At 51.2% G+C, this 24,653-nt stretch overlaps 1 protein-coding gene across 8 annotated transcripts in view; it reads right to left on the minus strand.

The window, feature by feature from the left end:
• LOC108934015 (collagen alpha-1(XV) chain-like) overlaps window positions 1-24,653 on the minus strand; it is a 51,887-nt gene that overhangs the window by 18,669 nt on the left and 8,565 nt on the right. For 5 of the 8 annotated variants that reach the window (XM_029253501.1, XM_029253499.1, XM_029253498.1 and 2 more), the window contains exons 1-12: window positions 13,664-14,174; window positions 9,656-10,203; window positions 6,620-6,694; window positions 6,167-6,313; window positions 4,951-5,077; window positions 3,983-4,023; window positions 3,675-3,872; window positions 2,806-2,832; window positions 2,079-2,132; window positions 1,805-1,891; window positions 1,654-1,716; window positions 1,195-1,317 (exon numbers count right to left, since the gene is read on the minus strand). In XM_029253501.1, coding sequence (XP_029109334.1) covers window positions 1,195-1,317; window positions 1,654-1,716; window positions 1,805-1,891; window positions 2,079-2,132; window positions 2,806-2,832; window positions 3,675-3,872; window positions 3,983-4,023; window positions 4,951-5,077; window positions 6,167-6,313; window positions 6,620-6,694; window positions 9,656-10,203; window positions 13,664-13,913 — 1,740 coding nt within the window. In that variant the 5' untranslated portion in view covers window positions 13,914-14,174. Of the gene's footprint in view, window positions 1-1,194; window positions 1,318-1,653; window positions 1,717-1,804; window positions 1,892-2,078; window positions 2,133-2,805; window positions 2,833-3,674; window positions 3,873-3,982; window positions 4,024-4,950; window positions 5,078-6,166; window positions 6,314-6,619; window positions 6,695-9,655; window positions 10,204-12,958; window positions 13,044-13,663; window positions 14,175-24,653 lie in introns of those variants that run through there. The other 3 variants (XM_029253502.1, XM_029253500.1, XM_029253497.1) reach the window with 3 other exon arrangements.

Raw genomic sequence — 24,653 nt, forward strand, 5'->3', positions numbered from 1 at the left:
ACACACAAGTGCATATTTTATCAGAGAACTGAATTCTGACACTAATGTGTGACTGCTGTTTGCAGTTCCATTGCATACTAAATGATTTAAGACCCCTAGGGAGAAAAGGGCGACTGATGAACGTACATTAATTTCGCTGTAGTTACAAACATGCACCGCCAGCCCCATGCGCTTATTTCACGGCACGTTATTGCTCCGAAAGCTCAAGGTGTGCGGCACGTGCCCAGGTGGGCCGCTTCGGGGTCAACCCTGGAAACGTGCGAGCTTTGAGCTTTTGGAGAGGAAAAGCGCCTTTCCGGGCATCCCGGTTCGGCAGGCCGAGCGGAACCAGGGCGGTACCCGGCCTGAGCCGTAACCGGCGAAACCAGAAGCGGAGCCGGACGCCGAGTCACTAAACCACTCCTCAAATAGCTGTAAACAGAGGCCAAGCGAAACATTTCAGATGCATCTCAGGAGCTGCGGTCGAACATCACCAAAGTAATATGTCATTATAACCCTACGACAGAACAGCAGGAAGGGAAAACCTGAATTCCATGTTTTCTATCAGTAGTCAATAACATTCAGTTGCTTTAGTGTTTATGTTTTTGTCCACTAAAATCTCTAATAATATTACCGCTCACCTTTACCCAACACGTTCCCAAACTTCTCTCCTAATATCTACATTTAAACGTCCCGTCTGAACATCCGGACACATCCCTGATATCTGACTGCTGCGTATAATATCCTAGTGCTGTTTTCATTTAACTCCTCCAGCATCTTTAATGTTTCCCTGCTTAGCATCTTCTTACATGTGCTGTAAGATGCACCCTGGCGCTCATTATAAGATTCCCAAACATTTCCCTAAAATCAAATACAGCAGTGCTTCCAATGACTGATTCTTTGCTCATTGTTTAATTCATATATATATATACATATTTATACATATATACACACTTTATGTATAACTGTACACTGCCATTATATTGCATTTCATTCACTTGATTGACCCTTTTCTGCACTGACCCGAAAAAAAAAAAATGACTTGGGCACCAATGCCAAGCTGTTGAAAAGTCGATCCTTATATGTAATGCTCCCCTTTCCACATACTTCCATCTCGCGATTCCTTGTCGTTAAGCGGCGTCACCTATCATCTCAAATAAGTGGTAAAAAGAAAGTGAGACCGGGAGAGCCTCAGGCTGATGTGGGAGTACTTACAGGCAGCCCAGGTTTCCCCATCACTCCGTCCTTCCCATCCTTCCCTGGGGCACCTGGGGCAGCAGAGACTGCAGGACTGCTGGGACCAGGAGGTCCAGGCTTTCCTGGGGGGCCAGGAGGACCCTGGAAAGAATTATTTACATTTTTATTTACATTTATTTATCAGCCCACACAGCTTATTCACCGCGGTGACTTACACTGCTAGATACACTACTCACACTGGGTCACTCATCCACACATCAGTGGAACACACACACACACTCTCTCCGTCACTCACACACTATGGGGGAACCTGAGCAGCATGTCTTTGGACTGCGGGAGGAAACCAGAGCACCCGGAGGAAAGCCACACAGACATGGGGGAACATGCAAACTCCACACAGACTGAAGCGACACAGAGTTTCTGCTAGAGATTCTAGTGTACAACTTTTTGAGAAGCAAAATAAAATGTCCTACTGACTCGGAGGGGCTCTTTTTCACTGTCGATGTCACCGAACCCGGAGCCGTACGCATCCATCCCATCCTGCAAGCCACAAGGACAACCGGTTCACCAATGGCTGCTCCACAGACCCTCACGAAGAAGCATGCGGAGCTCCCATGCGGGCACTCACCGGAAGACCGTCTGGGAGGGAGGGGCCCGGCCGTCCCGGTGGTCCCGGCGGTCCCGGCGGTCCGGGGACGCCCACTCCGGAGTCGCCCTGTGGAAAGAGTGCGCAGATCAGAGGAGGAATAAGAACTGATTTGTAAATTTGATCAGTATCTGTATCATTACTACTTCAAACATACTTTTTATGAGACGTTACTGAATAAGTTTTGGCACTGAAGGTGTTGTTATCGTTTTAAAGTCACTTTTATTATTGTTTTTACTGCAGGTAAATGTGATACCTTCTCCCCTTTCGCTCCCGATTCTCCTGGAACACCCGGAGGACCAGTTTGACCCTGCGTGACAAGGGAGGAGAAAAGTGCCCCTGACTGACGGCAAGTAGCGGGAGCCACGCCCGGAAATCATGAGCAGCCAAACCGAGATTGTGCTTTAGAAATTATCAGAATGAAATTTTGAAGAGAGGCCGAGGCAGCATTCGGGTCTGGAGCAGCTGGTAGCGTAGTGGTTAGGGCCGATTTTGGACCCAAAGGTCGCGGGTTTGAATCTCACCTCCAGCTGTAGTTTCCCTGAGCAAAGTTCTTGCTCAGAAATTACCCAGCTGTGTACAAGGGTAAGTAGCTGTAAAGTAGCTTAATGTTGTAAGTTGCTTTGGAGAAAAGCATCAGCTAAATGAATAAATTTAGGTTGAGACACTGGGAGCGAATCATACGCTAAAAGTAATTTCTTTGCCATTTCTTAATTAGAAAATAAGTTCAGTGTCATTTCTTGCGTCTTCTGTCTCCAGACCTCAGCTATTTCGACGGATTAACGAAAGGACGGACGCCCGAGCGTGTTGCATCTCAAGCTCAGACGCTGCTAAAGGACAGTCGAAGACGCGAAAGAATCACTGCTCTTACGGGCTCTTCGCTGTACGCTGCTCAAGCGATGAAAAGGTGTTTCGAAAGTTTGCTCTGTGGTACAAGAGAAAGACGGAGCAACGAAGATCGAAAGGAAGCGAGCAGCACTTACCGGGCCTCCTTTCGCGCCCCCAACTCCCTGCGAAATAAAGGTCAATAGGTAAATTCTTCCTTCAAGTCGAGGTCTCTGCGAACGACAAGATGCGAGGAGGCGGCCGGCCAGTCGGCCGGCCGTCCGTCCGTCACGCCAACGCCCCGCGCCGGCCGGAGCCGATGACCGACCGCCATAGTGGACGAGACGTGTCCGTGTGAACCGGGACGTCAACTTAACCCTCAGCTGCAATGTTATGATTAGCTGTAAATTGACTTAAGAGTCTGTTTTAATCTAGAACGGCCGGTGGGCACTAGGACTGGAACCCCCACAGGTTCTTTTTTCCTCCTTCGACTTTCACCTGGAAGATTTCTGTTCCTTCCCTTCGTGCCCAGTAGAAATACTTATAACTTTAATAACTGTGTGGATAATGTATCATAAATAACAATAATATTGCCTCATTTGATTCTTTTATCCCTTTGTTGAGCGCTCTGCGTCACTACGTCAGAAGCTCACTCTACAAAAATACATTGAATTGAACTAAACCGAACTACACTGCGCGCTGGTTTTCATTATAATACACGTTTCGATTGCTTCATAGTTACATGGAGAGGAACTAAGGGGCTCATTCATTATCCTTCACTGAATAGTAAATTAAGTACTAACTGAAATAAGACTTGAAAAATATACGGAGTCTGCAGCCCTTGAGTTCGCCACTCTCAAGGAAACGGAAAACATGAGTAATATCTCCTGTTAAATGGCAACGGTGCACATTTGAAAAGAATGGAACGTTTCACCAGAATTACAAATGTTGGCTCTATTGATGCCGCGCAACTTGACATTTCGGTGAGCTGCGTGAAAAACGTTGGCAACGTGAGGGATACGCTTACGGGCCGGCCGTCCTTCCCCGGGGTCCCCGGCGATCCCGGTGGCCCGATAGGTCCGGGGGGACCCCCAGGTCCTGGCTGGCCCACCCTCGTGCTGGCATCTCCTGGGGGACCGGAGGGGCCGGGCGGTCCCCGTGCTCCCGGAGGGCCTGGAGGGCCCGGTTCACCGCGCTCCCCCTTCTGACCGTGACCGGGGGGGACCTGAAGGGCAATCCCTTGTCAGGATAATGGACTAAGCAGGAGGAAGGCATTAGTAGGGACTCTGAACCCAGTGTGTGCGTGCGTGCGTGTGTCTGTGTGGCTGCACTCACCGGCTCCAGCCTCTCCCCCACTTCCTCCTCCTTGGCTTGTGCTGCAAAAACAGCCGTCGATCAAGCAAACCGCACCCGTCGATTCCGTAGCGACACATTGTTCAGATACAGTACTTTCTCACGTCTGGGATATTCTCTTAAATTCCACGATCAAAGCACAGTGATTTCATGTTGTATTTAAGGACCTCACTTGCGTGGTGTGTTAATGAAACACTCCGTCCCTCCCATTGACCCTAGAAAAACTACGCTAGTACACTGACTCCTCCTCCTCAGCTTACAAACACGGTTGGGAGTGGAGGACTGTTCATAACTCCTGTTGTTTGTATCTCCCTTTCATTCTAATCACACAGTCGCGGTCAACAAAAGCCGAGCAATAAAGAAATGCCGCTGTTTACTGATGGATTCGTTACGACGGATACGATGGATCTCGGATTTAGTCGTAATAAATACACGTCGTGGAAATAAATACATAGAGAGACGACAGACAGAGACAAACATTCATCGGAGACAACTCATAGTTTTAGCAAAACAACTGAGGGAGCAGAGCAGAACTCCTGCTACTTGTACTCCGACAATCCTGCCGAAAGCCCTGAAATACTCTGAACTACTGTGCTGTACCACTATTCTCTGCCATATACGCTGTATTAATTCAATGGATGTTCAAAGCTTCACTTAATGTTTTTATTAACTTGATATTTGCAGTAGTAAAATGACGTTAACTCTATACTGTAACGATTTTCAGAGTGATCTGCTTATTCGGTGTTTTTCTGCGTTTGCGGACGAGCCACGATACAGAATTAAACAATAAGGTCTCTTCGACAGCAGCTCCATAATTTAAAAGGACTAAGTAGCAGCCAATATGAGAATAAATTTCCAGAGATAATCAAGAGTGGTATCAATTAGCGTCGTCCCAAAAAATCTGGGAACAAAAATCCAGGATGGCAGCGAAAGGGACGGCCGAAACTCACTGGTCAGAGCAACGTCCTCGATGGGTCCCTCAGCGGGGGACGGGTGACCCGGGTCCTCTTCTGGCCCCGCCCCCTCAGGTACCGCCGTGGGAGGGGCTCGAACCGGGGGGCTCGCGGTATCCTCCGGCTAAGGGATAACAAAGTAGAGGACATTGAAGCGCTTCTTTCCTTGCTTTTCTTTGGCCGGGAGAGATGCTTTCGTGACAATTTTACAGATTTATGAGAGCTTTGCCAAGATGCCTGGTGTTACAGTAACAAGGAGCATCTTGACTGGGGTTTAACCCGACAACGGTCCGGTCATGACCGCTAGCGGCTACTCATGTCATTGAGGAGGCACGCACACACACGCGCACGCACACACGCGCACACACACACGCGCACACACACACACACTCAGGGCCACAGACTATGTTCACATGAGCACGTTGACATGTTCGGATACCCTCGGGCCTTCTGGAGCCGGGCCATCGCCGCAACAACATCTGGAAGCTCCAAACACAAGGTGTAAGTGAACGTATTTAGTTTCTGTGTACGGGGGAGGATGTGGAGAGTAAAAGACAGTAAGAGACGGTAAGAGAGAGTAAAACACAGTAAGAGACAGTAAGAGATAGTAAGAGGGAGTAAGAGAGAGTAAAAGACAGTTAGAGACAGTGAGAGTAAAAGAGAGTAAAAGAGAGTAAAAGAGCACTCCTGCAATAACAAGCAGTTACAGCCGGAGGCCAGACACCCCACATCAGGAGGAGGGGGAGGGACACAAGTCCCAGAGCTGTGTGCACCCGCTGCCAGTCAGACCAGGTACCTTCCCTGCCTTCCTTATACAAGTATAACGGTCCATATTTGAACTTGTTCTCAGCTTACAGTTTTTGCTCTCACCACATGCATTTTTGACAACGAAACTGTAAAGTGCGAGCAAAAATTTCCACGAAGGGTCAAGCAGGCTACTGACGTGACGGGGCTTAGCGGGGGACACGTCAACGCAAAGAGTCTCCATCATCGCATGTCATGGGAGGCTGGAAAGGCAGGAGTAGCACAGAGGCCGCAGCGTGCACCTAACCCTAACCCTCCGTGGAAATAAATCCCGCGCAAGAACCCGAGCGGCGGCACGGAGCATTAGCGGCGAAGAGCCGGGCGGCAATATGCGGCGCCGGGGCGATACGCTCCGCGTCAGCGTATCCGGAGCAGGAGAGGCAGGAGAAAGACACAAACGCACACGTACGTATATCGGCGGCTCCTTTGACCGTGTCCCGAGGCCGCCGGACCCTCCGCCCACCGGTGACACGGCGTTTTCCCTCCCTCGCTTCGCTTCCTCATTCTCCGCGTCCCGGTCGTCCAAGTCATCGTCCCCACTGCCATCGCCGGAGGCCTGCTTGCACAAGCTCTCGTTATTAATGTACTTTCCGATCCAGTTGAGGGCTGCTGTGCTTTAAGATATTCAAATATTTTAAGAGTGGTAATGAAATGATGAAACAAGTAACACGCTGGAATTTCGAATCGCGGCAACAATAATGTTTCTAGCAATACAAACGCTTTTCAGGAGTTCTTTCACTCCGGTCACTCGCTTAAAAGCTGTGCCCGAACACAGCCCGACAAACACACCGCACTCACGAGCACAGGGAAGAGGGCTGTTCGCACTCAGCGCGCGAAGGGCTGGGCCACGGCGCACACTCACATAGGGGTCGTCGTCCTCGCACTGCTGGTCTGCTGCTCTGGGGTCTGGTTTGATGAGCAGCTGCTGGATGGAGCCCTGCATTTAAATGAGAGGAGTGAGAGACTCTGATAGTGGGCGCTCTCGCATACACACACACACGCACGCACACACACACACGCACACGCACACGCGCACACGCACACGCACACACACACACACACACACACACACACGCACACACACACACAGCACTGCAGCTGAACTGCCCGACACTTTATGAACTTCACTGTGAGGAGGACAGGGTGTAGTCAGAGCAGGTGAGACTATTTTTTCAAGTTTGGCACTAACATTAACTTATTAGAAGGTGGGATGAACTCATTAAAGGTGGCAGTTTTTAGGGTCAACGTGCTGCTCAGGAATAATTGTAGGAAAGACTTTGTGGTACGCCGAGGCTGGGGGAGAGGCGGATGGTGAGGAGCAGGGATTTTACCCCACCTGCGGGTAATAATGGGCCCTGTTTTACCCAGTCTTCCCAAACAGTAGGGGAGACCGACTCGGGAGTTCCAGACGGATGCTGGACCCGAGAGATTGAGGAAGAGGGGTTAGGGGTTGGGTCTCTCCTTGAGGGTTAGGGGTTGGGTCTCTCCTTGAGGGGTTAGGGGTAGGGTCTCTCCTAGAAAGGTTAGGGTCTCGCCTTGAAGAGTTAAGGGTAGGGTCTCTCCTAGAGGGGTTAGGGGTTGGGTCTCTCCTTGAGGGGTTAGGGGTAGGGTCTCTCCTAGAAAGGTTAGGGTCTCGCCTTGAAGAGTTAAGGGTAGGGTCTCTCCTAGAGGGGTTAGGGGTTGGGTCTCTCCTTGAGGGGTTAGGGGTAGGGTCTCTCCTAGAAAGGTTAGGGTCTCTCCTTGAAGAGTTAGGGGTAGGGTCTCTCCTAGAGGGGACGCTTGCTCCGCTGGCACTTCCGGGGCAATCGTGTGAAATCCCACCTACAGGGCACCTCACTTTGTGCCCAGGTGGTGGAGGAATTTACCTGCGTACCACTCAAGAGTCACTTTAGGTCACCGAGCGGTCAGAGCTCTGCACACTGTCCGCTGTACTGTCCAGTCCCGCTGCACCTTTTCGACTTTCTGTACGAACTCAGCCCGGTCCACATACAACAGCAGTCAAAAGTTTGAGCGCACGTGCCGGACACGAACTGGCGCTCGGCGTGAGCACAAAATGAGCCGACGTGTCTTTCCAGCTCTTCTGCAGCAGCACTTTTCACGCTCCTTTTTATGCTGCCGTAAGTAGCGCGGAAGAAGGAAAAGCAGCTTCTAGCAGGATTGTTCCACACGAGATGTGAGAATCCATGCAAAGGCCACAGTTAGTTACCTGAACGAAGGTAGCGGAGGGGAGGCAGACGGGGTGCGGACTTCATGCGCATGTAAAGCAACCCTTCGCTGTAGAAATTGCGCTGAACGGAAAGAGTTGCGGTTTCTGCCTCCATTTTCACAGCTGAACGACAGAGGAGCGCAGAGCAGAGTGTGTCCCCGTCTCCATACACGCAACACCGGAGCAGCAATCGGTTGAACTATCTGTCACCGAACTTGTTTCCCAGAGTCCGTCCCACGGTCGCACGGCCGTTCGTTGGTATGCGGCAGAAGCCAAGCAAATATGACACCGGATTCACCGGAGAACCGGAACGCCGCAGTGGTGCGACGGAGCCTCTTTAGACACGACTGTCGGGGGACCGCGTCCTGCGTAGGCGTGACCTTCTCAGCGAGTGGCTTTTCACTTTTCCACACAGGCACCCAGCAGCAGCTCTAAAGCACAGGGATTTTTGTGCATGAGGGTTAACGTTGCCGCCGACGCCCCACCATCAATGCAAAACATGTGGTGAGGTAGGTCAAGCAGTCCGAACGTACGCACGAGTACTAACCAAGCAACGCGCGAGGCACGAGGAGAGTCTACTGTATGTTACCCTTCTAATACGGAATCGTAAAATGAAATTCTCACAAACACGTTGAGGGATGCTGCGCTTGCGCACCGGAATCGTCCTTTGCACGTCCACTCCCGCACCGGAAGGAGCAACTCCCGACTCCGGCTGAGCACCTGGCGGCAATCGGAGCGCTCGGCTTTAAAAGACCCTCCTCAGCCCCTTTGCAGTCGCAGAATCTCATTGAGACAAGCGTCCCCTCTGCGCCCGCGTCCTGCTCTCCTCCGTCCCGCGTCCTGCTCTCCTTCGTCCCGTGTCCTGTTCTTCGTTCCCCTGCTTCTGACCATTCGCCTCGCCCCGACTTCATCTACGGCTCTCGGCTCCCACTCTGACCGCCGATCGACCGACGTTTCGCCCGTCCCCGACAACGAGAACTCGCCGGATCCCTCGGTTCCAAATAAACGATCCCGCACTTGGGTCCGGCCGTCCCCACGGCCCCCGTCCTGCATGACAGTAGGTTTCAGGCCCGCGGTCTAAAGCAATAATTTTCGCAGGCCATATTTCTGAAATTTCTCCCCATAACTATTTTAAACAAAAGGAAACGTGTGCAGCTTACACGCAAGCTAAGGAGACAGGAGATGTTTCAGCCCACATTTCTTACAGGAAAACTGCAGCTTCCAGCTCACGGCGATGAACACGTCTAATGCTTCATGAACGGGGCCCTGGGTAGTGCTGAGCCCAACACCAGAGGCTCCTGGCACAACACTAATCCTGTTTCGCAAGCCCAGAAAATACTGCAGCCCATTCTGCAATCGATCCATCAGCAAGGGAAACGTTTCAGGCCGTTTCGGTCTGTCTGGTGGCTGCCGTTCAAAATGACCACCTTGCAATTGAGTCTGGAAAGCAAAGCACGGGCAGATCCTCACAAGATCTAGGGAGTAATAAGCAGACCGGCTTCTTCCGGCTTGCACGACAATACCGCGAGCACCGGTGTTGCGCTCTCGCACGATAACCTTCCGCATACCGTACACCGCTAGCAGGAGCGACTCGCGCGGCGCGAGTGTGTCGAGTCGGAGTCCGCCCTGGAACGAGATGCCGGGCCGTCGCAGGAAATTGACACGGACGCTCGCGCGCGAAGGTCCACTCACCACAAAGCTCTCGAGGCCCGTGCCCCCAGCATTGCCCACAAAGATCCCCGAGGCGCTCTCGAAGCGCAGGGGCCGCGGGCCCCTCCGGAGAGCCGCAACGTGGAACTCCTCGCAGTCCATGTGGAGTCGCACCTCTCCCTCCTCCACAGTCAGCGTGAACCGACTCCACCTTCCTGTCAGATTGGGCACCTTGAAGGAAGCCGCTTCGCGGGAGCGCGAGGAGCCCGGCTCGCTGTAGTACAGGAGCACCCTCTGCGTTGAGTCCTCCACGGGCGTCAGGGCCACGCCTAGGTAGACCATCTTCTGGAAGGCATCGGCGATGGCGAACAGCACTCCGCCCCTGCTGCTGGCCGGCCGTGCCGTCACGATGACGGCGAAGTCGCGGTAAAAGGGATCGGGCACGAAGGTCTTGGTGAGCCGTCCGACGTTGGCGTCCGGCCCGAAGCTGTACGCGGGGAAGCCCTCGAAGCCCGCGGTGAAGGAGACGGAGGGAGGCAGCGGAACTCCGATGAGCTCCAGCAAGTCCAGCTGCTCGCTGGACCCCCACTCTGCAAAGCACAAAAAGTAGCGCTCAGTTTGGGAAGAGGCAGCGCTCAGCGGGATGACTTTCTAGCAGCATTTTCACCACCTTTCTTGGGAAGTTTTTTTTCACTTGGCGTTTGCATCACTCTTCACATTTGCGTGAAAACAATTCTGGAGCAAGCCAGGGTGACTTCTTCAAGGCTTTGACGGAGGAAGGTGGGATTCAAACCCGAGTCCTTCGACCGGAAGGAAACACTTCACTTCCTGGATCTTTGAATCGGTTCTTCCATTGTTGCTTGGGGTTTAACCCGACAACGGGACAATGCTTATCGTAACTTTAGAGCGGGAACCCATATATGGCTGGTGTCCTGATCTGAGCGTGTCCCCCTCAGCCTTTGCGCCCACCGATTCTGGGACAGGCCTTGGTACTTAACCAGACGGTGGCGCGGTACCACGCAGCGGCCACTTCGGGTCCTTTGCTGTCCTGTGCATCGACTGTCCTGTCCTGCGTATCTATTGTCCTGCACCCGTCTCGCACCGCGAAACTGAAACGACATTTCGTTCCACTCCGTACAGGCTATATAGAGGAATGACAATTAAAACCCACTTGACTTGACTTGACCTCCATGACCCCGATCAGGCCAAGCAGTTACTGAAAAGGGATGGAACCCAGTGAGAAACTGTTTTTAAATGTGCTGTATAAAACAAAAATTACATATATTCATTTAGCCGACACTTTTCTCCAAAATAACATACAATGTTAACGTATTTGCAACGATTTACCCGTTTATACAGCTCAGTTATTTTTACATGAGCAATTTGGAGTTAGTACCTTTCTCAAGGCTACTACAGCCAAAGGTGGGAATTTGAACCTGCGACTTTTGGGTCCAAAGACAGCACCTCTAAGCTGCTGGTAAAAGTATTAATAAGATTATTGTACCTATTGAGACAATTCTGCAATTCTTATAAATATTGTCATTACTCAGAGCACTTGCAAATCCTCTCTGCTGAGCTACTGTTACGAACAGATGGACGTGCTGTCGACTTGAGTTTGTGTCCCAGCGACCAGTCGTGTTGACTCCAAGGTTAGGGTTAGGTTAGGGTTAGGGTTAGGGTTTTCCAGTGCGAACAAGCAACATGTAAAGCGTGCACACCCTGAGCTGGACTCAAGCCCCAGACTCAACAAGCAGCTCATGAGCTGAGGCACCACCTTCACCCACGATCCCGCTGGCTCCCGCATTATTAGACACAGTAAATAAAACCACAAAAAAGTGACACGCGGAAAATCGAAGCTCAGGCTTCTTGTGCCTTTTCAGCCCGGCACTTTCTCTAAACCCTCTTCCCTTCAGGGTTCATCGCTATTACAGAAGGTAAAAAGTGACGACGCTTCTGCGATGACTGACGCCGCAGAAGCCCATGAGACGGTGATGTGAAGGAAAAGCCTTGAGCAGCTTGTGGAAGAGGCTGTTTGACCTTTTTGGTGCTGATGTTGCAGTGAAATTGCTGATGCTGTAAAGCTCTGTTGCTCCTTGAAAGCGTGACTTTATAATGCAGCTCATTACACACAGTTTACAGAAGAAACAGCACTGCTGCCTCACGGCGCCTGGGTGGTGCGAGAGAACGTGGGTTCGATCCGCGCTCAGTCTGTGTGGAGTTTGCATGTTCTCCCCGTGTCTGTGTGGGTTTCCTCCGGGTGCTCTGGTTTCCTCCCACACTCCAAAGACATGCTGCTCAGATTTCCCGTAGTGTGTGAGTGACAGAGAGAGAGAGTGTGTGTGTGTGTGTGTGTGTGTGTGTGTGTATGTGTGTTCGACTGACGTAGGGATGAGTGACCCAGTCTAAGTAGTGTATCTAGCAGTGTAAGTCACCACGGTATATAAGGTGTGGGGGTTAGTAACACTACATAGAATCCATTGTAAGTGCTTTGGAGAAAAGTGTCTTCTAAGTGAATAAATGTAAATATAAGAAATGACGGCGCTGTAAAACATGAGCCTATTACACACTAGAGCACTTTCAGGAGCTGCCTTGAAGTCTCACTCCTGCTGTTTTACCAACGTTCATCAACTTTCTTACCCTGAAATGATGCAGTAGGAACATAAATGGCCACATCTTAAAGAAAAGGTGACAAATTAAGGTGACAAACCTTGCATACCATGGGGCAACGCCCCCCCACCCCCCCACCCCACTTAATAAACTTGAAACACTTCCATACAGTCTGTTTCATACGAACTCTGACTGGACCAATTCATCAAATTGAATGAAATTAATGAAGTAGAACAATGTCACTGTAGGGTGTTGATCCTTCGAACATGTCTGCCCCCCCCACCTCCTCCCTAGGAAGTGCCAGTAGGTCCCCAGCGACCCCCCCCCCCCCCCCCCCCCCCCCGAGGCCTTTGGGCAGAAAAACACACATGACTTCTAAGCCCCTGCATAACAGGTGCACAACAGCTCAAAACTGAGAACTTGTCATACGAGGCTCTTCTGGACACATCGGCGTCACAGCAGTAATGTCTCTTCAGCAAAAACTTTCTTCCCGCAGTTAAACAGAGAACATGAGGAGTAATGTTCCACAAACAGTGGAAATAATGTTCGTTACTAAATGTCAAGTTGGCGTTTAGTTATAATCAGGCCTCAGATTTCCTGCACATGTAATCTGGCGAAAGGCTTAAGGTATGAAACAATGAAAGAGCATAAAGGTGCAGATGATAATAATAATAACAGCGGTAAGAAAGCAGCAGTTCAATAAAGAGAGCAGCGCAGCCCGGTTGTGTCAAAACCCACCGAAGGCTCATTTGCAGTAGCTGCTCAGCCCTCTAATTCTACTGTGGAGCAACGACAGCGTTGGTCCCCCTCGCAGATGCAAGGACGCACACCCTGTCCACGCGCGCGCGCACAATCGCCGTCCAGCCTCTTATCTCGCATTCCAGGCGACGTTTCTCAACTAATCCTCCCCAAATCCACAGCATCATGTGACGGAGCAGGACGCGGGAGCAGGACGCCGAACGAACGCCTAGAGCAGCGCATGGAAGAGAGCGAGTACGGCGAGAGCGGAAGAGTGTATCCGAGCACCGTGCGCAGAGAGAGCTGCAAAGGAGGTGTCGCACGTGACAAAGCCCAGGTTCCCTCGTCCCCGTTCGGTACGTCACGCTCTCCTTCGGCTCCGCACCATGCATGACGCACGACGCAACGCGGAAGAGCGCAACAGCGAGCGGCTCTACGTGCGTCGTTGGGGATGTTCCTTTTGCTTCTTACACCGGTTTCTATCGGAACAGCTGTGCAACTCCAGCAGTACATGCAGGACTGAACACTTGCTCCTCCTGTGCGCTCGGCACAGGATATCGCTGATCGCGTTTCGCATACTGAAAAAGAATCGGCGCAGAATTCTCTCCGTTTTATGTGAAACGCAAGCACATATTTCACGTGCGGTTTCAGCACCGCTCTGCTACGACACTAGAAGAAGTCTCCATGATCCACGCTGCAGCTCACCGTTCTTCCGCGCTTTCGGCGGTCTTTTCCTGGCCCTGGATTTCACGACCCTGTCCGCCGGTGCTCTCTGCGCCACGGCCGCCGCGGCGGACTCTGTCCACAGCCTCCCCGGGACGGAAAGCGCGGCGAGTGCCGCGGTGACGGGGGCCGCGGCGGTCTCCCCGCCGCTCCGCGAGGGCCACCGCCGCTGGCAGTGTGCGGGGGTGCACAACGCCAACATGCAGCAGAGGCGCACGAGCCCAGCCTCCATCCTCACTGAGCCCTGGGGCTGCAGCAGGGGAAGGGGAAGGGGAAAGGGTTAGGGGTGGGGGAGAACAGAGAGCCCTCGAAGCGCAAGCCGATCTGCTCGAAAACAGGGCCAGGCCCCTCCCAGCTCCCTGCCCCCCGGTGCTAACAGGCACCCGGCCCCACGCCAGCCTGACGATTCGGAAGCGGCCGAAGGGCCCGTCGAGTCCGCCGCACGGCCCATAGTGCCACGAGCTCCGTCCCTGCAAGTCAACCGCCGCTCCACCGCCGCTCCGCCGCCGCTCTGCCTTCCGTGACGCAAATGACACAGAGCATCAACGGCGGGTCGGATCCAACACCCGCTTGGCAAACAGCTTTTTGTCCCCAGCACACAAAACAAGACCCGCACAGCGGACGCTGGCTGCTGCGTCCTCCTCGTCGCCCTCCTGATGAGTTAACTCTCCCATCATGACTTTGACTGAAACACACTAGTGATAATAACAATAATGTGGCGCGCAGCGCCGTGGGTTTGGATGGCGTGAAGAAGGAGGCAGAGGCGGCGTTCGTTTCGAGCGTTTTATCCAAACACCGGCACGCGCGGAAATAGCGCTCTCGGTCCAAGGACCCCGTTTCCTCCGGGACCTGCACGTCTCGCCAGCCTCCCCAGCCTGCTTAACGCCCCCAGGCTCTCTCTCCACACACTGGCAAACACAGTCACACCATCATTTCCCACAGAAGTGCCCCCAGCGGTTTAACACGTTATTTATGTGGAGTTTGCATGTCCTACCCATGTCTGCATGGGTTTCCTCCGGGTGCTCTTGTTTCCTCCCACAGTCCAAAGACATGCTCTTCAGGTTCACCCACAGTGTGTGAGTGACAGAGTGTGTGTGTGTGTGTGTGTGTGTGTGTGTGTTTTGCTGGTAAAAAGCATTTTCCGGTGAATCTCTTAAGGGCAACAAAATTATTCACTTTAGCATTTAATTTTTCAAAAAGAAATTAAATACATTTTTATGCTCCGCTGCTTTGTACTGAAGAACGAATGTAACTCGTTCAGCACCGTCGATCCATCACTTCACCGTGCGAGAGCAGCGACCGTGCAGAGCCCAGGGACACCGAAGGCACACGGAAGGGGCTCTGAGGCTCTCCGGACGGGACACCGGAGGGCCTGCTGCTGCTGCCGCTGCTGCTACTGCTGCGATCCGCTCGTGGATGTAAAAACTCCTTTCAAGGAGGGGCAGCACCCAGCTCCCACTGTCAGCTCCCATCGTCCCGTACCCCATCCCGGCAGCGCTGTCGCCGGTCCCGGACGACGCCGGCGGTTTACTTTCGACGAGTGCCAGGAACTGAAAGGCTGCGGTTCCGAAGCGTGCGTTACTCTGCGCACGAAGCGGCGATTAAATGTTTCGCCCTCTGGAGAGACAAACGCTGGCTGGAGATACCGGCGAAGATGCCGGAAAAGCGGCACAGAAAAACATGTCCGTTTACAAAACATATCAACATCCGCACACAGGGCCGCACGTGGGAGAAAAAGGCAGAGACGCCGCATTACGGAGAGCTCTGCTCAGGACCCGAGGAAGGGAGCGCTCCCGCGCGCTCGCAAACGGAGCCGAGTACCCGGAAGGTGCGGCTCGTGGGCTTTTAACGCGTTTGATCGGTGCGGGAAAGAGGTTCGTATGAGTATTTGTGCTCTGTGGGGGGGCCATAGAAGCGCGCGGTCATTCGTGCAAGGCCAAAGCCTTGGTCGCCCTTTACAGGCCTGCTCCAGATGCTCCGTTCGACTGGGAACTAGGACCGATGCCTAGGTTTTCGCGAAGCCTGCCATTAGAGCGGCTCACTTGTCTGGCATCTGTAACCCACATGCACACGCACAGTCTGAAACCGCTTGTCCCAAGCGGGGTCACAGTAAACCGGAGCCTAACCCGGCAACACAGGGCGTAGGGCCGGAGGGGGAGGGGACGCACCCAGGACGGGACCCGGACCCCGTTCCTGCCGGAGAACAGGACCCGGTCAAACCCGCTGTGCCGCTGTGCCGCTGTGCCGCCACCCCCCCCGTAACCCACCGTAAGGTTTTCGCTTTAACCGGATTCATTCAGAAACTCACCACATACTCAGTTCAGTTCAAACGGCAATATTTACAGTGGTACAGATCACACACAGCGCTACGAACGTCATGATTTTTTGTGTTCGGACAACCCTGCTGTAAATCAGCTTCATTTCGCTTGGCAAACGCCCTTGTAGGAAGCCTGCGGATATATAAACGATAACATGCACGTGTGCTAAATCGCATAACGGCCGTCGCTGTGAAAAACAGGTTCGTCAGACCAGGAGAGAAAAACACTTCTGTACACGTCCTGTTACTTATCTGGGGTTGCTGCCAACTCTTGTGGACGCTCACCTGGCGTCCTCGCTTTCCCCATCCGAGCCCGAAACTGCCCTAGCAACGGCACCACGAGAGCACTCAAACTGTGCTTGCTAGCCATGTCAAATAAAAAGCGCCTTAAACGGCGTCACAGATGCAACGTTTTACTGCCGCTGGCACATATGCGACAAGCGACGTAGAGCGGAACGATAACACATAGTGCCTTGCAGCTGCATAAACTGTCAAAGCCTCCGTAGGGCAGACCTCCGAAGCAGCTGCAACCTACATGTCAGGACTTGAAGAACGACATGGTATAGTTAACGGAACAGCCTTCAGAGGTCGGGGTGGCTGCGAGTCGCGTGCTGTATGTCGTCACTTACGGGACTGCGTCTGTACTGCGCTCATCAAGGCAGCGCTCGGAGCATGAAGAACACGGGCGTGCAATCCATAGTGCTGCTTTGAGATGAGATCCTGGCCTTTGGGAAGATGCACGGCGCTCGCCAGATCCTCTTCGGTGTCGTCGCAGGAAAGACCTTCCGGGCTCGGATGAGCCGGGCTCTCGTCGTACGGACCCTGAGCTCCGTCCGGCGGCGGGAGTCCAAACGCAGGAGGTCTGGAAAAGCTCTCCGCTCCACTCCCAGCGGAAGTGGAGTTGTATGCTTTTTATGCTTTCCTAACAACATCATCATCACGCTGCAGTCCAGGCTACTCTGAAACAAGGTGAACGTGGTAAATTCTTGAGTAGATGAGTGAATACTTTGCGGTGATCAGAAGGTCAGTGCTCTTACTGCTACTTGTTTATGTGCGAGAAGGAGACAGCGTGCAGGGAGTGAAACGAGCCCAGGCTAGGAGGATGTTCTGTGCGTGCCAAAAATACGGTACATACACATACATATCTCCAAACAACATGACTTTGTGAATCTGCAAACGGAGTATTTTCGCCGAGTTCTGGAATCGCTAGGCTATCGGAATGTAATGATCTAACTCGCCCACTAAGCCTCGAAGTACCCGTGGCTGCCGTTGTGTATGCGACCCTCCCCAGAGGTCACGGGCTGCTGATCACCATCACGGCGGAGCAGCTAGACTCCGCACGACAGGGACCGCTGCTCCAGAAACAATTAGCGAGGCCATCGAAATCAGGGGCCGGGGAAAAGCCCGGAAACATCCAAATTAAATTGCGCTTATGAGTCGCCATCAAGTCAATAGTAGCCGGTTATTAGGTTTTTTTGGGCCTTTGGATCAAGACCAATTAGTATTTATCAGAGGGATTACAGTGATTTACTGAGACAGACCATATTTCAACTTTTCAGAGCTGGGTTTTAAAGAGTTTTTTGTGCTCAGACATTCCTAGGACTCACATGGCAGAATCTCTTGCCATATTTTATGTCGTTGGAATAAGCGCAGTACGTAAAGTTTCACGTTCAAAAGGCAGTTTCAGCATCGATTGTTCTTTTCAACCAGGTCTCTCCCATTCCTGACACGCATCAGCTTTAAATCAACTTTAATTTCTGATAAAAATATCATTTTAAAGCCTTTGCAGATCAATCACTGCATTTTAAAGAGTCCAAGAAATGAACTTACGCAGCTGACGGGGCAACAAATACTTTAACAGCACATTGTTTCATACTGTAATTATTAAAGATTAACAAGCAGTGGTGCCCTGAGGTATGCGAAGTACGCTGAGGGAGCAGCTTTAACCCATCAGCTGAGCTTCGGTCATTAATAAGCACAGATAAAGTCATAACTGCCCAAGGACAAAGCCTTTCACACGGGGCTGTTCATTCTATCCAGCGCATCGCATGAACGCTGCTGTCGGGGTCCCACATGTCCACGTTCATGTCAAGCACTCGTAACAGAGGCCGCGTAAACTCAGGCAAAGTGCATTCATTGAGGGGACCAGATCAGGAGCAGAGATCTGAGCCCACACCCTTCGATTGCAAGGTGATGGTTTTAACCACTACGCCACCTGTGGCCGTATCCAAGAGCCCCAGGATTACAAAGCAATTCCGATTCGATCCACATTGTGTGTCCTCATAAAGAACACTTAAAAGAGAAGAATGTCGTTACTAAAATGTTTCTGCTGGAAAATTTCATCGTGAAATAGAGCATCTTCAAAGGTTAACAGCAAAAACAACTGTAGTGCCCTGTCTAGAAATGTTGTCCGTCATGACAAAACTTTATTCCTTCACACAGACAGAGTAAAAATGAGCAGGTAGCTGTTCAAGGCTCCGCAGTTCCCCTCCTGGCGCCAACTTTCTCTTCATGCATCACACGCGTTCGTTCAAACCTCGCCGAAGCTCCACTTACCGATCAAACGTGAGACAACAGAACAGCGAAAGTACAACTTGGATCATTGCACTCGGTTGAAGATCTCACACTGAATTTATCATCTCAATGATTTTGAACAAGAGCTGCTCCACTTTACATACTCAAAATCATACATTTCCAACAGGCCTAAATAACTTCACCTCTCAGCAAGAAAAGTGGGCAGAGAAACCCTCCGGCTGACGTATGATCATGTCCATTGAGCTCCACGACATTCTGATAACCACGGCGCTCGACACACCGCGGAGCGTCACACAAGTACTTTATTCACTGGGTGGAGACGACTGAACGAACTGCTGGAGGTCTTACTGACGCGTGTTTTTCCATTCGCTTCCAGCACAGTGGTACTTGCCATGATATCGCTCCTTCCTCCCTTCCTCTCCTCTCCTCTCCTCCTCCTCTCCTCCCCACACTCACACATCTGTTTTTTCAGGGTTTACCCTTGTAGGAACATTCTTTAAAATGTTCCAAGATGCTCAAGGTATACAAAAACACACACACACACACACCCCCAAGGCCAAAGACTGCCTCGACTGTTCCCCGCTCCCCGATAGGTGTGAAGCCCACCCGATACTGCCGTGGCCCCAGTATCCTAAAGCAGTTCCCTTTTCCACATCTCCACTCAAAGCTGCCTCTGTATTTGGATGCTGAGCTCCTTCCTCCGCCCTCCAGCTTCTCTACATCCCCTCCCCTGCACTTTCAGCCGAGTGCAGCCTCGTCCAGCGTGTTTATAGTAGGAAATGTTTAACTGTATACATTTCCTCGTACTGTTGTGCCTAGTTTTCTAAGCACCGCTTTAAATGTCGCTGCTATGGTCTGTGCTTTTTTTGATGTTATTCGACAAAAGTGACCCGCAGGTTTGATCTCCAGCTGTAGAATCCTTGAGCAAGGTTCTCACCCTAAATTTACTTCAGTGAAAATTACTCAGCTGTATAAATAGGCAAACAACTGTAACTTTAGCACTCTAAGTTCCTTTGGAGAAAAGGGTGAGCTAAATGAATAAATGTAAATGTATGAGCAGCCAGGTGCTACCAGTCGATCGCATTTGATCAGTTGATCATCAGGAAATCTGAGCGCCTCCATAAAAGCGAAACTTTTGCCGTTTAGTACTCGGGGGTGTGTTGACACCGTGCCAAGGAAAAAAGACATGAGCTATGAAGTGAGAGGACCAATCGCTGCTGTTAATCAGTCTGGAAATGGTTCTAAGGCCATCCCCAAACAATCTGAAATCCATCATTCTACCGTGAGAAAAATCATTTTCAAATGCAGAACTTTCAAGACAGAAATTCTTCCCAGGAATTCACCCAGATCAGATCGTTAAACGCTCGGAGAAACTGCAACGAGCCCAAGAGTCACATCTGGGACCTACGGGCCCTGTTGAAGTTCGCGACAGTTGCATCCGAAAGAGACGGATAAGTACGGCTTTCGCAGAACTGTAGCCAGGAGAAAGCTCCCGCTTTCCAACGAAACACAGCAGAACAACTGAGATTTGAAGCGCTGCATCTGAACGAGATCTCTGGAACGATGCCCTTTGGACAGACGAGACCAAAGTGGAGGCGCGCGGTCATTCGGCACAACATCGCGCTTGGTGAAAACTAAAGAGCGTATCACCACAAACACCTCAGATCATTCATAAAGCACGTAGCGGAGCTTGTTTTGCAGCCACAGGGCCTGGGCACCTTGCAGTCGGCGAGTCGACCGTGAACTCCTCTTTATAGCACAGTATTGGAGAGAGAAAGGCGAGACCCTCCGACAGCTAAAGCTTGGCTGAAATTGGGTCATGCAGCAGGACAACGATCCCGAACACAGCAGCACATATACAACTGAATGGATGAAAAAGCAAAGAAGCAAAGTATTGGAATTGGAAAAGTCAACAGCCAGACCTCAGCCCCACTGAGATGCTGTGGTAGGACCATAAGAGAGCTGTGTGTAAACAAATGTCCTCAAAGACCAATGAACAGAAGGAATGTTGCAGAGAAAAGTGGGCCAACATTCCTCCAAAATGACATGAGAGTCGTACAGAAAACAATGACTTCAAGTTATTGTTTCCAAAAGTGTTTCTACAAGCTACTGAGTCACCGGGTCTACTTAGTTGTTCACTCATGGCTTCTGTATGCTGACTTGTTTTTTGTTAAATAATGACATAGTGGGATGTTATAGGGGCGGAATGGTGCTACAGCGAGTAGCGCAGCTGTCTCACAGTGCCTGGGTGGTGCGAGAGGATGTGGGTTTGATCCCCGCTCAGTCTGTGTGGAGTTTGCATATTCTCCTTGGGGTGCTCTGGTTTCCTCCCACACTCCAAAGACATGCTGTTCAGGTTCCCCCATAGTGTGTGTGTGTGTGTTTCACTGATGTACGGATGAGTGACCCAGTGTAAGTAGTGTATCTAGCAGCATAAGTCATCACGGTGAATAAGGTGTGTGGGCTGATAGTAACACTGCATAGAGTTCATCGGAAGTCACTTTGGAGAAAAGTGTCTAATAAATAAATGTAAATGTTCTTTGTCACCTGTTACATTTTCCTCATTTTAAGACCTGGTAAGGACCACAGGACTTTTTTTTTTAATGTGCTGATACATGAAACCATACAATTAAAAGAGGGTATAGTTTTTTTCACATGACTCTACGTTTGCAGAAGAAAGAGGTAGTTTTTTTACTCTCAACTTTCTGTACATTTGTTGCAGTAACATTTATACAATTCCACTGAACTGTTTTTTTTTTCTTTTTTGTACCTCGACATATTACCTCTGCGAAAAGCCCAGCTAAGAAGCTGCCGTAGTGAATAAGGGCACAGAACTGTAACCTCGAGTACGAACTCTGGGTTCCGAAGACACTTTTGAATAATAATCATATTATTCAAAAGTCACTGTGAAAATACATCCTAACAGAAAATCCCTAAGGGAGGTGTTTCATAAATTTCATAACGCAGAAGAAGCCACAAAACTTTGGCACGGATGGTATGAACACAAGGCCTTCTAAGCGAACAGTCTTCCGGCACGTGAGGAGCTCTCGGAGGACCGTCTACGATATCTACGGCCCCGTGTTCGCATACCGAGGAGCAGGAGAGCCAGTGAGGACATGACGTTGCTTTGCACAAACTACTGTGATGCGTTATGCCCGAGGTGAGGAGAAAGTACCCAGATGCACACGAGGACACAACGCAAGGAATGCCACATGTGAAAACCCCCGCCAACGCAAACAAAGAGATGTACGAAGGGTCCTTCGATGGACCTCCCGAATCGCAAAGCCGGATGGTAAGCACGGCCGCTTCCATCCGCTGCTTTGGCCTGGATTGACCCGGTGTTTGTGTGCCATATGATCGGCAACGGGCAACAGAGCAGGGTTCGAGGGTGGAAGCCACAGCGCGGAGATGTGAGGGTCACTCGGGTTTGTAGGGGAGGTACGGGTGAAGAATGAGGACGCAGGAGAAGTTGTGGGAACGCAGGCCAGCCGCTTGGGTGAAATGACACCGAAACCGTCCTCATTAGAAACTTGTCAAAGAAAGAGACCGGCAGAGGAGCCGCAGAGCCTGCGACGAATCTTCCGCGGCTCAGCTCACCAAAGGCTCCGTTGGTCCAGTCGCTTGTACCGAAGAGCGTCAACGTGTTGGATGTTGGGCAGTTACTGCTGTGCAAATCAAGAGTACATTACAACGATTATTCTTAAAGAGCAATTAAATACGAATTTATGAAGAACTTTGGGCCTTGGTGTATGATGGTTATGCTTAACGATGCAATTTTATGATCAACTTCAGACGTGAGGTGGACATAACTGACAGCGCTGTGTATTAACGGGCTGAAGGGGTCGTTATTTACACCCCATCTTCACGGTAAGTTTGCCATCGGTTGCATTTTCACGCCCTCGCTACCGTCCGACGCAGGCGCGATGTCCGACAAACGCCGAGCAAACAAACCGTAAGCTTTGCACCAAAGTGCTCGCGAGGAAGCGCCGAACGTTCGGCAGCACAGCCGAAGGGATAAAGCGGGCGCTTTGTGATGTAAATTAAAAACATTTCATATGTGTCAAAAGCTTCGTAGCGCAGCTGTGCTCAGTGAATTGTCAGTCGGGTTGTGAGTTCGTGAAAGCTCCTCCTGCAATGCGCGCATCGCCGTCCGGGACACGTTCCCTCGGCGACGAGGACGGAAGAACCCACGAGCTCCTAAGCGTCGAACTGAAAGCGCAGGTCATTCGAATGGATCTTTGGTCCGGCGGCAAAAAGCCGGAGTGTGCGTTTCACTACAAGCGCTAACAACGACACGTGTGTGGAGACAGCAGCCCCTGGGAAGAAGAGAGGGAGTCCAAGCACGGCGAGGGTCACGGTCGGCAGCTCTCGGAGTAAAAACGCGGACGCCGGCGGTCTCGTCCGCCGCCAATACGTTTTGAGTACGAGTAGCACTGCTGCACAGTTCCAGCATCGATGATGTGTGTGCGCGTGCGTGCGTCATCGCGGTAGCCTGCCCGCGGCCTTCCTCTCAATCACAACCTGTAGAAACACAGCGCAAAGCGGCAGGGCGACGTTTCCAGCGTCCTGGTTCTCGCAGCCCATCGGACGAGAGCGCCGCGCCGGAGGAGCCTTTACAAACGATGCGGTGCGCTACGTACAGTACGTGCAGTACGTACCTCATCCGGAAACCTGGCGAGGCTGAGCTCATTCGGCCCGCCTGTGACAGACTGAGCAGGTCGTCCCTAAAAACTTATGAAGGTGTGAAAGCACAGCGGGACATTAATGCTGAGAGCCATTCTCACCTCTTGCTCCAGCGGCAGACCCATACGGCCCCCCCCACCCCCCCCGACCACGTGCTCCCGCACGTTCGGTAAGGGCTTCACCGCGTTCTGCAATGAATGGGCCTGTGTTCACTGTGGCAGGAAGGAAATGTAACGTGTCTGGAGATTTAAAATGCACCGCCATGTTTCAGAGAAAAATCACAAATGATCCTCAGTGAAAAACATCATCGTCTGCAAAACCGGAGGGAATAAAGCGAATTTTTTAAAACACGCAGGAATAGTTTTATTTAAAAAGAAATGAAAATGAACTTGAATAAAACGATGCATGCCGAGTAGATCTGAAAGGCGAAGTTCCGTTTAGGACTACTACATCACCCCGTACGGCAGAATCAACTTTCAGCGAAAGCGACGCAACCGAACGGCCCTTCGACGAAACACATGTGCCGAACAAGTCTGAGTTGGGCAGTGGAACGCGACCCCCTTCACGATGGTGACTTCAGTGTCCGTTTGCCCTCGTCTGCATGAAAATGCATATTTCAGTGCTTTACTCTGTCCTGGTAGGGCTTTGCGTGCGTATGCGTCAGTGCACGAGGGTGCGCTCCCTAACCCTAACCCCAACCCTAACCCCCGACGCAAGCGGATTCTCAGAAGTCGAGCCCCCCTTGGAAACGTCGCAGTTTGACGGGAGGTTTCCACCGAGCGATATATACACACACACACACACACACACACACACACACACTGTGCTTGAATTGCTTCGTTTGCAAGGGCCGTATGAAGAAAGTGTGTGTGGCTCAAGACCAAATGCCCTTTACAAGCGCAGAGGGTAACTACATGCGCTCTTTGTTCATTGTGTTCCTGCAGGGCTTCTCCAAAATGGGTCTTACAGCATAAATGGCAAGTATTTCGTTGACATTTGGGAAGATGATTCACACCTCCAGCGAGTATCCTTTCCATCAAATTCCATTTTTCAGCTCTATAAACGCAAAGAGATGAAGAGAGGGGCTGAGTGGACACGGTTGCAGCTTGTAAAATCGTGGCATTTTCTGCTGATGAAAACATTAGCAGAACCACTGTTAAAATATACAAAACTATAATTAAAGAATTGAATGGGCCAATGTTATGGTGCGGCAGCAATGCGTTCCTACAGTTCTCTATGTACAGTTTGTACATGTCAGAAAACAAACGTTGTACAATTGTACAAGTGAAGCACATTCTTTTAGAAAAAAGCACAAGTCCAGGTTGCTTATTCTTCCACGGGGAAATGAACTCGATCATTCACAGGCCCGTGGGGTGTTACCTCAACAATACATGTGCTGTGCTGTACTGCCCCCCGCGTCTCTCTTCAACTAGCAGT

Source organism: Scleropages formosus, chromosome 7 (assembly GCF_900964775.1).
Source record: "Scleropages formosus chromosome 7, fSclFor1.1, whole genome shotgun sequence".
Lineage (NCBI taxonomy): Eukaryota > Metazoa > Chordata > Actinopteri > Osteoglossiformes > Osteoglossidae > Scleropages > Scleropages formosus.